We start from the raw sequence: 15,865 nt of genomic DNA, 5'->3' as shown, positions 1-15,865 counted from the left end.
GAAATTGTAGGTGATACTTGCTGATACATATGTATCTTCCAAAATATGATGTAGATGAAATGTGAAGATAACGAGCAGTGATCATTCTCATAACTCCTATAAGTAATAAAAAAAATTAGAGAGTTTGGCAAACACGGGCCCCTGGAGACACACAGGAGTAAGCTCTTCTGTCGGCCGGTCACACCAGCCGTGAGCCTATATCTTGGTCAGGTAAACGGAGTTATTCGTAGTTAAAAACAATGCGCGGGTATGTTAAGGCAGGTTATGAAAATCTTTACTGGGATAAAATCCGTGAAACAATGTGACGTCATAAATGAAATTGCATGTACATTTAAGAGCGATTGAATTCTTGTCAACTGATAATTTTTATTTTGTGTAATATTGATTACAAGTCTCCCTTTTGTAATACATTGCATATATTATATATATAGTATGCGCCACAGTAATTTTGATAGTATAGCCTATAAGTCACCGCAATCGCTCCTACATGTACATGCAATTTGCATCTCTAGGCATTTACAACAAGAAAGCCAATCGTGTGTAAACAAAGACTTGTTACAAGTATAAGATGAGGATCGTTTGTTGATATCTATTATAGTAGTTTGAAACTAGTACTGGACACACACTTCTCCGAATCTTGCTTGGGAAACTGATGAACTATTCCGGTGCTTTTATAATCGAGCATTGTTTGCGAAAAATCCCCCCCCCCTTATGACGACATTCGATACTTTTGTTCAAATATTAACGTCCATACTGGGAATGTTTAATTTTCGCAAGCATTTTCATGTAAATATAAGTACGTTTTCTTTCTCAAACTATTCCATATTCCAAATTATTTTACGAAACACTGCTGCGGAAATGGCAAATAATGTACAAAATATGACACGCGTCGGAATGTATGCGAAAAGCAGTCGTGTGAAAAAGAAAAAGGTGCAAAGTCACAACATGTGCGACACATAAATACCTTGACAAATAGCAAGGAGACGATCAAGTCAAGCGACACTAGCTACCATTGCCGCGTAACTGCTGTTGAACTTGTAAAGGAAGTACATGTAGTAGCTCATACTGACGTTAACTTGATATAATCCGTGGTTTGAAAGAAGAGGAATTGTCGTGCTAGACTAGATGTTTTGTCTGAATCCATGTTTAATATATACATTATATTTTTAAAAAGAAATAAAAATTTTAATTTATTTTTATTAATTTAACTTTTCTTCCGTAATCATGAAAATTCGAACCTATTTCAGTAGGTTTAAAATAAATATAGTTTTTAACAATGTATTCCAAAACCAAGCACGAAGAACTAGGCTGCCCCAATCTTTGACAATGAGCGTTTTTTATTTTGTAGTGCAAATAAATTTAGACTGTCCCCTCGCCCATTACTTTGAACAGTAGTTGTACATGTAAAGAATATAATCTTGAACGTTATTAAAAACTATTTCGCCAACCCTAACCCCAAGTGATTATACCAATGTACAACTTCTAGGACGCCTACCTCAAAAATCAAGAATACCTTCACCCCTTCATATTTCTACTGGAAGTTAGGTATATGAATAGCTTTTAATTGCAGTGTTTGCAAAAAAAAAATATTCACAGGCTTTTGAGGAGTACTTCATTTAGTATCTGGATTACCCTGTTTTTTAAGTACTAATTTCCACCCAAAATCATTACATTTCCCAATTTCTTATTATATGGTTATGTTTAAGCATGCTATTATTCTATAATTTATATTTTGCATATATTCTAAAGATTATTGTAAAAGATATAGATAAAAATTCCGTCAAATTATTTTTTAAATTGAAAATCGGAATGATCTTGTAAAATTCAGAATTTTCAATTGACCATGAAATTTATACACATTGTAAAGGACATCCTGATCTTCCTTCATGACAAAAAGAAAAAATATTCATTGACTAGTTATTTTTGGCCGATATCAATACATCCCGTATAAAAAGACTTTTTATACACCGTATGAAAGGTCATAAACTAATGTACACGGCAGTTACTGATAGAATCGTCTATTAAGAAAACAATTTAAGAAAACTGCTTAGCATCAGCAAAATGTAAAACATGGACTAGATGGTTTCGTGTTTAAATGTTCAATAATTATTTCCTACTGAAAGTGGTAGGATTATGATAAACTATAAGTGTTTTACCGTCATTATCGCCAGTTAGACCAATATTTAAATCCTGGGGTAGTGTGCTACTTTTCCATTTTCTATTAAGGTACATCCGTGATCTATTTATAACAGTCATTCAATGACGTTATACAGAAGCACATGATTGTTATGCTGTTATAATGCAAAATAGTTTTTAAAAGTTACAAGCTTCCTCTCTCTGTGTAGGACAGATTTTAAAAATTATGCAATTTACGTGCATAAAGGGTGTATGACCTGCCTTAACATACCTGCGTGTTCAAAGAACGGACTAGCAATCGGTATGAAACACGTCAAACAACATCTGATCCAATATTATTTTGCAGAGGCAAACTAGATCGTTAAAACAAAAATAGAATGTGCGAAATACTGACTTTAAGTTATACTGTTGAAACCCCTGCACCATCAACTTGTTTTTCAGTAGCCTGCCTCTATTTGAAAAATACCCATACGCAGAACAAGCTATTGTTCTCGAATCATGAGAGATATAAACACCAAGTGATAATGAAATATTGCTACACAAATGCAGGAAGTTGACAATGGAGAAGCTGAAATCCCGACGTCTGTCAAACAGTTGCATTGTTTATTTGTTTGCAGTTTATATCTACTTTCAATGAAATATATAAGTATGAAGCAGACGTTGACGACTTTGTGATGTCTTTTATTTCGAGTTTACAGCGATATTTCGAATCGACCTATAAACGAAAATTGTTATTATTAATATATAATACATCGTTAATATATCAAAATGTCGAATTGAAGGCCATGCCAACATTTTTTTTCTTACGTAGAAGTTTTTTTTAATAAATTCTGCTGCATAAGAATATAAAAACAGGTCAGGAAATAAAGGAGCACAATGTGTGCCCATGGGAATGCTAACAGACTGTTGGAAGACCTGATCACCATAGACTATGAATATATTGTCAGTGACGAACTCCAGCATATGTTTATTGCAACGTCATGGTACTTGCACGTGGAATCAGAGTATTGTTGACAAAGTATTGTTGTTGTGTTTTTTTTCGATTATTGAATCACTATATATTTATGTATATTTCTGATTTCCATTTGTGTTAAAGAGGCAACTGGCAATGGTGTTAAAAAATCTTGTCTTTACTTTTTCGCGAGGAATGGTCGTGTAAACTGTTAAAAATTCAAACGTTTTGATGTCGATTTGAAAAAAGGTTTGCAATTTCAAATTTACTAAAAGTCCTTTAGAGTTTAGAACCCACGTTTGATTTACACCGCTTCTGGCAAATGTAGTTGCACAATAAGTTTGAACTTTTTCCTTTCCACCTGTTAATATTTTCAGGGCCTTTGTAAAACAATACTAGATCTAGCGATGTATTTTTCTTTCTAAGGGTTTTCATAAAGTTTTTTAACCCTGTATAGGTACCGTAACACATATTCATCTGACCCATTGACTGGGATGTCATATGTTTCTAAAACTGAAGCATCGTTTTCAAGAATTTCATATTTTGAATGGGCAGTTGATGCGTATATACGATTACCAAAAGTGGAATTAATGCCAAGTTCAGTTGTAATAATGATACTTGTATGCACTTGTGTACATGTAGCAATTCTACCGATTACCTCTCGCCCCCGCCCCCGTCATAAAATAAAATTGGAAGATAATATGGTATTTAAATTATGGAATCGTCAAAAGCGAGGTTACCATGTACACAGATGTGATTAGGTCTTAATGTGTAAATAGTGACCTAGTAGGCATATATGCATATACGTGAATAACTAACACACACGTAAATGTACCAACTATGTACAAATTAAGATCAAACCTGAAGCAATATATATAGATTGAGAGGGAAATGGATATCTTAAAAGTCCGTGTAATCGAAGCACATCTGCAAGTGTCATGTAAAGAATCCGTCAAAGGTCAATTTAACGTTACCTAAGGGCCAAAGGAAATGTGAAGATAACGATCAGTGATCAATCTCATAACTCCTATAAGCAATACAAAATAGATAGTTGGCCAAACACGGACCCCTGGGCACGCCAAAGGTGGGATCAGGTGCCTAGGAGGAGTAAGCATCCCCTGTCGACTGGTCACACCCTCCGTGAGCCCTATATCCTGATCAGGTAAATGGAGTTATCCGCTGAAAATAAAAGAAAATTATTTCAATATTATGCAGAAACACAACAACAGGTGGGTTTTTTTTTACCTTGATAAATGTATATCGTATCTACTAGAATTATATATCATAAAATTATAACGTATAATGGTATGTTTTATTTCATTTAAGAAAATAAATAAATTTGCTTACTCCTCCTAGGCACCTGATCCCACCTCTGGTGTGTCCAGGGGTTCGTGTTTCCCGAACTATCTATTTTGTATTGCTTGTAGAAGTTATGAGATTGATCACTTCGTTATCTTCACCTTTCATCTTGCGCTATTGTGAAAATATGCGGGTTTTTTCCAAACTCTGGATCACCTCGACTCTTGACTGCAATGCTTATCCAAGTATACTGATCAAGACAAGTTACATCCCTTTTGCGAAGTGAAAGTAGACATCTGCGAACTTACAGTCACAGTGAAGGGTGTTTCGGATATTTTCTGCTGGTTCAAGTCTTTAAAGAAACTAAACAATTCATTTTACACTTAAGTGTTTGTCGCAGATCGTTATGCGTTTGATGGATAGCTTTCAATGATGACGTATCATTTACGCAGTGATCGTGTTTACAATTGGGATAACTTGTATGCAAACACTTCTAAGAAATTTAGCCAAAAGAGAAATGCACAACTGACATTAAATGCGTCCAATGTCATTGTCATAACAGTTCAGATCCGTGAGTAGTTTATTGTTATTCATTTTGCCATAGTTGTAAAATAATTAGACAGTAAACAACTATATATGCAATTCACCGTTGAACATAACCTTCTAGCAAAATCGTAAAGAAGAAATGCCTGTGCCGATAGGTGTTTGTGATTAAAGTTTTATCACATTAGCTTTAATGTTTGTGACCATTCATAAATATAAAACTTAAATGGTATCAATTTTGATGCACCAGATGCACATCTAGAAAAATAATGTCTCTTCAATGTATAATAATCCGAAATGACAATAAACTTGTAAGAGCTATGTTAGGGAAAAAAGGGTGCCAAAAAGTGAAGTCAAATTCGTGTAGGGATAAGAGCTATGCATGAGGGAGATAGTCTTTAATTTGGAAATTAATTTCTAAATCATACCACAGCAATTAAATATACAATCGTATTTTCAAGTTAATAATGAAGTACTTAGCTACTGGGCTGTAGAGACCCTCGGGGATTAAGTTTCCACCAGCAGAGGCCTCTACCCAGCGGTCATAATGTAAAACTTATACGGTACCAATTTTGATGCACCAGTTGCGCATTTCGACAAATAATGTCTCTTCAGTGATGCTCAACCGAAATGTTTGAAATCCGAAATGCCAATATATTGGTAAGTCTGTCAATTCAAATTCATTTTGAAGTCTACAATTGATCATTCTGCTATCATAAATGTATTAATCAGCAAGAAACATTTATTATTCTTAATATATCTATATATTTTTAGTTCTGACTGTCAGGCATGCGGATTCAAGATTGGATGTTCTAAATTAAAATTAAGACAGAAATGTTTTCGGTGAGGAATGTATAAGGATCATATGACAACACAAATGTGTGTCATTAAAATTCAAGTGGATCCATCATGGCTGTAACTCGTTTAAAGACTTATCTGCTGGAATGTGTCCATTGAGAAAATCATAAATATTGAGACTGTTGGAGAATATTTGATGGACTTTTTTATTATTATTATTTCTCATCACCTTTCTTGGAAGGAACTCAACGCAACTGAATAATGCAACTGTACATGCAGTTTACTGATTAAATACTGATCAATGCAAAAACAAATATTGTGTTAGTCATTGTTTACAAACTAAGTTTTAGATAAATCTTGAACATATAATTAAAGATTGTTTGATTCATTTCCTGCACAGACTGAGGGCTTCACAGTCTGCAATTTAAAATGTACAATTTTTAATTTAATAGAAAGCAATCAGGATAGGTCTGACAGAAACAGAACAACTTTAAATTCGTATTCTTGATATTATCAAAATGGACACAAAATTTGCTTTTAAAAACAACATAACACCAACACCGCGAATAGGTAGGTGGGCAATATCTTTGTAATGCCTGCATCTTATAAGTCATTGACCTATGGTACATAAACCCATTTTATAATTTTGATACACAACCTTAAACTGTTTTTAATAACAGCAATTCACATACTTGAAAATTGTGTTGTTATAAACAATGGATATGTTGGAAATATTGTTAGGCATCAATTTTCATTATTGCATCGTGAATCATCTTTTTAATGCCAACATCAAATAATGCAATATTCATGGAAATGAAGGAAATTATTTGCTACAAATTAGAAAAGTGCACTTATGTTCTTCTGGAAGGAGTACTGACACCAGCCAAAAGACCATCCATAGTCAGGGTTTTTTCACTAAAGTTGGATTAATAGAGAACGAAAGAAATAAAATCAAAGGGTTGTGAAAATCAGGGCTTACAAAATGTTGGAAAAGCATGCATACCTATTCATTGTTATACTAACGTTACATGTAGCTGCTACAGTTCCTATTTAATGTTTACATGGAGACAAAACAGTTCGATTACCAACATTTTTATAACAGGACTTTTGGACTATCTCTAGTCAAAACTTACTCAAATTAGTATAAGGATGTAACATACTTGTTGTTAATGCAAATGGAAAGAGATCTAATTAACCAACATCAAGTTTCCAAGGAAGTAGTTTTCTATAGCAGGTAAACTACATATTGCATTATTTCTTAATTAGGATATTTTAGCCAGCCTATGAATACAAACACAAAGTTATGATATCATAGAATCAAGCTACTGAAGTACATAGAATTGTTTTCAATGATTATGGTTGCTGGCCCTTTTATTTCCATAGTAACATATTTTTCTTCATATTCCCCCCTTTATTATAATAATCAAATCTAAATGATTAAACAGAGTTACATAATGCTTTTACAGGAAATACCTATAAACATAAATATCTAGTAATCTTATCTTGTGAATAACCAAAAATACATTGGATACAAAGTAATTCAAACACATTTATAAAATTTCATTTTTATTATAAGTATAATCTTTTACCACTGTCTTTTGATTTCAAGATTTTATAGATGTTTTCTTCATCAACTTATGACTAATCCATGGAAATTATAAAATGTTGTACTTTATAACAATTATTTAGATTATGACAACACTTTCACATAACAATAGGTTTTCATGTTTCTGCTTCCTGAAACAAATCAGTTTTATAGTTAGCATTTTTCTTCAAAGCTAAAAGGAATCATATATCTTATATAATGGTTGTTATGGTAACACAATTATTTATCATTGACATAGCTAAGCTAATCTAAGCAGTCATTTGTACATAATACATTTATTTGTTCAAATATAATATGACAATGAGATAGTTTACACTATAACATGGTATTAAGCAGACCTGTAATGCTCTCTAATACACTACTTCACTTATTATAACTCTGTTTTCAAATATTGAAATATGGTTGCTATGACAACTAAAATATTTCATAACATGAGGATGCATAATATACATGTATCATTGTTTATGCCAAATTTAATACATTAGGGATATCACATTGATAAGATATTCAAACATTACTCATATATTCAGATCATGAGATTTGTTATATTCCCTTGGCAACCAATTTTTGAAGCTATATATTTTTTATTAGCAAAATAAGACATAGTTTGTTGGTAATTTTAAGAGATGAATTAAATCATATATAACTTTCAAGGATATGTTGTCGTGTTTCTTGTAAATGAAGTCATAAAATGGCTTAAAATTGGTGTTTTTCAAAAATAGTCAAAATGACAAAATTGACAAATTGAAAAATGACATTGATTTTTCATCTAAGGAAACAACAGGTAATCCAATATTGATTTATTGATTTTTTTATTATGTATTTTTTATGATTAACCTAATCTTTAAGCAAGCAATAGAGAAATTTGCACACCAGTCAATTTAATTTATTTATATTTAATTAGAAACAGGCCAAATCGAGCATTTCTAAGCACCATGGGAGCTATTGTCAATGTGTACTTGTTACTATGGCAACAACAGTACCTTAATTACAATTTTTTGTGCCAAATTCTATGATAGGGTATCAAATAATCACTATATACCAGATTTCAGTAAAATTGGCAAGGGCACCTATCCATCCCTATATTGAAAATATTGATGCTTACAGAGAATGGCTCTTAAAGCAATTGAGAGACATGATCACCATATCCTGGCGATAAGAAACATTACTACAAGAATATTGGAATTCCACGATGGAATGCCATTCCGTTTCTTTTACAGTTGAATTTGTTTTTCGTTAGAATACATATTCAATAGGATATCTATTTATATCTATTTATATATTCACCTCTGGTAAATCCAAGGGCCCGTGTTTGTCCAACTCTCCATTTTGTATTCCTTATAACAGACATTATTTGTCGAAATGCGCATCTGGTGCATCACAATTGGTACCGTATATATAAGTTTTACATTATAAGAGTTACAAGATTCTTATTAGGCAGAATGTATTTAAATGTGTCTTCATGGGAAGACAAAATATCTTGCTGTGGCTAAGTATAAAGCATGTGTCGAAGACACTGGGATTTCCTTTTAGCTCAATCAAGGAATCCCAGTTAACTTCCTAAACAGCTGTAAATCTAGATATCGATTAAAGGTTCTTATTATGATGCACTTAAAATGACCATACAGGATCTAGTCCATGTACAAGTTTGAATGTATTTATAATCTTTGAAAACTACAAAAGTATTCCTACATACCGATAGTATTCATGCTTTCTTCATACAGGGGTATTTATAATTGTTTCCTCTGTTCCGACATTTTTAAAAAATAAAAATGGTGTATCACAATTTCCTTCTCTGTCCTTGGAAACTGTTTAGGATGCTTAAAATGCTGGCGGACGATTCGATGCGACGGTTACTAATGGATATTTCTTATGGAAACTTTTCTTGTGAAATTGTATATTCACAACCTATGCCGTTGAGTTAAGCTATTTTGATTACCATGATGAGAAGCTGAATTACAGTCTCTACTTGTGTAAATATCATATTATGCAAAATAACTACGACTGTTTCGTTAGGATTATAAATTTAAAAGTATTTTAGCAGAAAGTAAACGGAAACATCAAATACACCAAGTAAAAACCCGACCGACAGCTTGTAGAAGGTGCTTAGACCTTATAAGAAAACCCCATATAAAACAAATCAACGTCCTGAAAATTTGATGTGTTTTACAATAACCAAACAGAATAGCTTGTTCAAACATTATAAATAATAGTACGGAATGGGTAATTTGGCATACGTATTTGTTCGAAAACCGTCAATTTGACAGGTGTGATTAAAGGGATAATTTCATTTACGTATTTGTTTTCTAAAACTTCCGTTTGTTACAGTGTATATAAAGACATGGTATTGTCTCTCGATATAATTGAGACTCGCAGGGACGGATATTCAATATGGTTCCTATGAGGGTATTACTGCTGTTCGCAATACCACTAATTGGTATTTTTCTGCAAAGTAAATATCAACCTATCTTTACTGTAAATTTCTAATTATACGCGAGGAATTTATTATCACGTAGTTTTGCGAGAAACATCACTTGCGAAAAATATTTGACGCTTTTTTTTCATATTGCTAAAATACATGCAAAAAAAATAATCAACAGAAGACTCGCGTATTTATTTTCTCGCGATTTGATGTCCATGAGTGATTTCGCGATGATAAATGCTCGCGTAAAATAAAAAATGTACAGTATCTATATGTGCAACTGTAATATCTATCGTGTTATTTTCATTTATATTTATTGAAAGTTGTGACTCACAAAACTTATAATTTCAGAATCATCCAGCAGGAGCATTGACGAAAGTAATCATCATGTCGAAAGTTCCTCAGACCTCGGTGAGTAACTTCATCTGCTTATGAAATTAATAGCATTATATATCTAATTCCGTTTTTAATCACTGTTATTTACTGCGGACTACACGTTTTTACCCAATGGAGCTATACGCCTCACGCTGGGTGTTGCCGATTCAAAATGGATGTTTATTCCTCCTAGATTCCCGATCCCACTTTTAGTATATCTAAGGTTCCATATTTGTACAGCCTTATTGAATACCCTAGAGCTTGTTTTCCATATGATCAGTTATTGCATTGAGGCAGACTAGTGAGAAACAAACTGATGTTACATTGATTTCAACACTCCCGCTTAAACTTAGTATTTCACAAATTATATGGCCGTTATAACGACATAGTTTACTAATACAACAGGTTGATCGAGGTGCTTACTCCTACTAGGCACATGATCACACTCCTGGTATATCCAAGGGTCCGTGTTTGCCCGACTCTGTATTTTGTAATGCCTGTAGGAGTTATAAAATTGATCACTGTTCGTTATCTTTACATTTCAATAGTAATGTAGCTTGAAATTAACAAAGCTGGTCTTTCATATCTATATGGAAATATTCCATTATCACTTGCATGTAAATCAATGTTCGGTTGTATTTGCAAACTAGATTGCTATAACGACCATAGAATTTGCGGTATGCTGACTTTAAACGAAACTGTTGGAAGTCCTGCACCATCAACTTGTTTGTCAGTAGTCTTCTTCATCAACAAAAATGGAAAACGCAAATGTTTATATCTATTGATTACTCATCTAAAAAATTACTTTGTTAATAACTACTCTGATTCACGCACAAATACTTTGAAATTGAAATGAATTCCTCATTGACAATGTCTTCGTAGTCTTTGGTGATCAGGTCTTCCTAAAGTCTGTTGAAATACCTATGGGCACGAATTGTGCTCATTTGCTAGCTGACCTGTTTTTATATTTATATCAAGCAGAATTTATTCAATAACTTCTACTTGAGAAAAAAATCCCTTGCTGTGGTCTTCAATGCGACATTTAGATTTACCGATAACGTTTTACGTATTAAAGATGTTAATATTCATTCATATGTAAATTCGATATATTCTTGTGAGCTGGAAATAAATGAAACCACAGAGTCATCCACTTCGGTTTCATACTTAGATATTTGATTTAAAATAGATATTAACGGGAAATGAACAATTCAAATTTATGATAAACGGGATGGCTTCAGCTTCTCCATCGTCTACTTTCCATAGTTAGGCACCTATAACCCATTATCACCTGCACATGGTGTTTATATCTCTCAACTGATTCGATACATACAGGCGTGTTCTGCAAATAACCAGGTTTTACAAATAAGAATGACAAACAATTTGATGGTGCAAGGGTTCCGACAGTCTCGTTTAAAGTCAGCATTTTGCAAATTCTATGGTCGTTATAACAATCTCATTTGCCAATACAACCTATCATTGGGTCTAATGCTGACCGACGTATTTTATGGTGATTTCTATGCCGTTCTTGGCACACTGATTTTGACTACAGATAAGTCCGTTGACCTGATAAGATACAGGACTCAAAGCGGGTGTGATCGGTCGACAATGGATATTTAATCCTCCGAGGCATCTGATCTCAGCTCTGGTATATGCAGGGGTCCGTGGTTGCCCAACTTTCTGTTTTGCATTGTTTACAGGTGTTATGAGATTGATAACTTTTCGTTATCTTTATCTTTCAATAAGCAACTGTCTATAATGTCATATCTTTAAAATGTCATACCAATTGTTTGGGCGTTCTTGGCACATTCATTTTGACTTAGGATAACTTTGTTTACCTGATCAAGATATAGGGCCCACAGTGGGTGTGGCTGGTCGACAGGGGATGCTTAATCCCCCGCGACATCTGATCCCACATCTGGTATGTCCAGTGGCATTTGTTACCCCAATGCTCTATTTTGTATTGCTTATAGCTCTTAGGGCGTACACGTTTACTATTATTTCGGATTTCAAAATTTCGGTTGAGCATCACTGAAGACACATTATTTGTCGAAATGCACATCTGGTGCATCAAAATTGGTACCGTATAAGTTTTACATTATAAAAGTTATGAGATTGATCACTGTTCGTCATCTCCAGCTTTCATTAAAAAGTGTAGTTATTATTTCATGAGGAATGGTCGTGCAATGTGTTTAAAAGTCATACGTTTTGATGTTGTTGATTTGAGAAAAGAATTGTTTAGCGTCCACATTTGATTACCACCATTTCTGGCATTTGTAGTCGCACAGTACGTTTCAACTTTCTTTTTCACGGGTGTTGATATTTTCGTGAGGAGCAAATATAGATTCGTGGTATACCATTTACTGGATCCAACAATGTATCTTTATTTGTAAGGATTTTCATGAATTGTAGGAATGCAGTATAGGTACGGTAACTCATATTCATACGACCCATTGACTGGGATATTAAATGTGTTCAAAACTGAAGCATGGTTTTGAAGAATTTCATCCTTTTAAAATGCAGTTGGGGTATAAGTACGATTCTCAAAAGTAGAATTAATGCCAAGTCCGTTTAAAATACAATTGTAATAACGATCCTTTCAAACAAAGACAACTTTGTTAAAAGCTTTGTCAACTGGAACCAAAACATAGTCCTCATGTAACCTATCTGATTCTTTTATCACTTCTGGATTACTAACCTCATACGGATAGATTGTACATAGTTTTGTTTTGATGTGTCGTTTGTAATAACAACCCATGCATCCAATTTTTATATCAAATTCTATAAACAAATGTTTCAATGTTTACTGGGTATATATAAAAGGCGATTAAAATAGATTTAGAAAATAGTTCGATATAATAATCTCACTTTTCCATCAAAAAGTTTCATTCAAATCCAGTAATTGTTACATTTCAATAAAAACAGTAGAATTAGATGGTGCTATCGTAGATAACCCAACGGTATGAAAATTTAAAGTCCCAATTTCTGAAAACAAATAGTAAAACTCGCCTCATAATTATAAATCTTTTTTCAGATGGGAAGCATGAGCTGATTCGAACCAGGCGAGATATAGATAGTGCAATTGCAGGTAGTATAGTGCCTAGATGATTTTGTATGTATTGCAGATAAAATTATCTCTTAGATGGTATGTTACGAAGAATAATTAAAACTTTTTTTCACATTTCTCTTAGATATGATAGAGTCTGAACGTGCAGTGGGCGATTCAGCGCTATCAAATGAGGGTAAGTGTTTGAAATCATTTTAGCATCAATGTTTTATTTGAGATTACCTGTTTGAATAGATATTTCATTTTGAAAACATATAACATGACAGCAGGAACTGTGAAGTTTAAGGAAAGTTGATGGATGCTAGTTAACATTTCATAAAACACATACTGGCGTGAAACCTTGCGGTTAATCAGTCATGTTCAAATATGAGATTTTTTCTTACATTTCTTCATTTCTATTGAATTTGCAGCCATCATAAAATGCGTACTATATTTTACAACATATACTGTAAATGCATAACATTTGGCTGTGTATTCTATTTAGCGCCTTTGGCGGAACGCAGCTTCCGCTAAATCAAGTACATCGCTAAATGCCATCCGTAAATATAGATGTTTAAAGTAATTCGAGAATGCGCTAAATGAAATCTACGCTAACTTGTTGAAAAAACGATTTCCGCCAAATATCGTACACGCCAAATATAATACGTTTACAGTATTCTGTCACTTTGTTGAAGTTTTCAATCATATTAGTGTAGAATACTGAACAATCTATATCTCAATATAAATATATTATTGTAGAATATTTTCTCACATTATAAATATATTAATGTAGACTACTTTATTTCAATATATTCGTGTAGATTACAGAATAATCAGTATATCATTTTGTTATTTTCGTGTAGATTACTTTATCTTTTTATAACTAAATTAATGTAGAATACTGAACAATCAGTATCTCATTATAATTATATCATTAAAGAATACTGAACACTCGCTATCTCATTGTAGTTATAGTAGTGTAAAATACTCTCTCTTTCATTATAATTATATTAGTGTAGAAGACAGACGAATCTGTCATTATAAGTATATTAGCGTAGTAGACTGAGGAATCAACATCTCATTATGATTATGTTATTATAGAACACTAAACAATCACTAACTTCTTTTGATCATTGATTGAAAAGATCAATAAAAATTGTGAATTATTCATCAGATGAAACACATGACATACAAAAACGTTGGGGCCGACGTAGGAGAAAAGGGGGCCGCAGGAGGTCACGACGTAGAAGGAGAGTCAGTGTCGGCCGTGTTATGGAGAGAGTAGGACAAGGTAACTACAAAGCTTCACCTGATAATGGCCTATGAGTATGTGAATATGTTTTCATGTTCATGTGTACCTTAAAAAAAGTGCATTTTATTTTGTATGAAATACAAATGCATTTTATTTATTGTTACATATATTCACTTAGTACTTACAACTTTTCTCTTGGAGCAGATTGGCTTTCGTTTCCCATCTCCGTTTTGGTACATATTATGTGTTATTCATTGTTACATCGATCTGGTTTGATAACAAATAAGTATATATGCGTATGTTCAAGTAAGAGAAAAGGTCCCTTCTGCACCAACAGGAACTGTTTCTAGTTCCATTTCCTCATTATGGGGTGCTGTGGTCAGAGATAACGCTCGTGAGCCATTTATCTATTCATTTATTCAGGCATCTCTTCAAGAACAATTTATCAATCATTCACTCCAATATGAGGGAATGGTTTCATGTTTGTCCGTTAACCTTTGATCAATGTGTGGAAAAGTCAGATATTTTTTTTTATGAAATACATATATGTATAGGCTCTTTTCACTGAATTATACGATTTCTGAAAGTGTTTGGTAAAACTTACACGGTACCAATTTTGATGCACCAGATGCGCATTTCGACAAATAATGTCTCTTCAGTGATGCTCAGCCGAAATGTTTGAAATCCGAAAGTGTTTGGTGCAAGATTGCGTCATCAACCGTTGTTTTCAAAACTTGATGTGAAATGACACGTGTTTTCTATCAGGTAGAATTTCCACGTCATACAATTAATGATCACCGTTTACATTTTGAATCGCTGATATTTATCATTTTTGGTGATTACTGACTCTATAAATGCGCTGCTTTCAATTGTTTTGCATTTATCCAAGTAAGACAAGGACACAAGTCATTGTTATCTAGTTCTATTGAAATACTTGAAGTATCACTGCTGCATATCAATACCAGAACTTAACAATCGTATGTAAGTACAATTTTGTTTTCTGATGTAGACCTCTACTATTTTCACTGATCTCAATATAGAAAGATGTATTTACTATATGCAGGTTTAGGTATCGCACAGTCTGTCAAGGATTTGTTTGGGAGATGAGACATTGGTAGGAACGATGACGACAATGCGTGAGGATGAATATTAGAATGAAGATGCCTAAAATGGATGCACAACAAATCATACCAAATAAAAAAAATCTTTAGTAATGGCATTTTTTTCCTTCTACACAATGGAAAAAACTTTCAATAGAGATAATCATTTCCTAGGTTTCAGCTATCAGTGTGGAAAACAAAAAGTCCATAAGCTTCATTGCTCTCCAGAGCAGTCGTATGTTCCCATGTACCGCCTCAAATCTCACACGCGTCTCCACCTTTACCACAGGATTCCAGGTACGAATAAAAAGTGAATGTGCACTAAAGAAACGCGAATGT

General features: G+C 33.3%; 1 protein-coding gene across 1 annotated transcript; it reads left to right on the top strand.

The window, feature by feature from the left end:
• The first annotated feature begins 9,690 nt into the window (after positions 1–9,690).
• On the top strand, positions 9,691–15,640 carry LOC130046628 (uncharacterized). The gene is made up of 6 exons (XM_056165576.1): positions 9,691–9,786; positions 10,108–10,167; positions 13,163–13,216; positions 13,320–13,370; positions 14,349–14,465; positions 15,490–15,640. The coding sequence occupies exons 1-6, from the start codon at positions 9,726–9,728 to the stop codon at positions 15,531–15,533; spliced, it is 387 nt and encodes a 128-aa protein (XP_056021551.1). The 5' UTR covers positions 9,691–9,725; the 3' UTR covers positions 15,534–15,640.
• Positions 15,641–15,865: the final 225 nt, after the last annotated feature.

Source organism: Ostrea edulis, chromosome 5 (assembly GCF_947568905.1).
Source record: "Ostrea edulis chromosome 5, xbOstEdul1.1, whole genome shotgun sequence".
Taxonomy (NCBI): Eukaryota; Metazoa; Mollusca; class Bivalvia; order Ostreida; family Ostreidae; genus Ostrea; species Ostrea edulis.
This window is presented reverse-complemented; position numbering and strand designations above follow the sequence as displayed.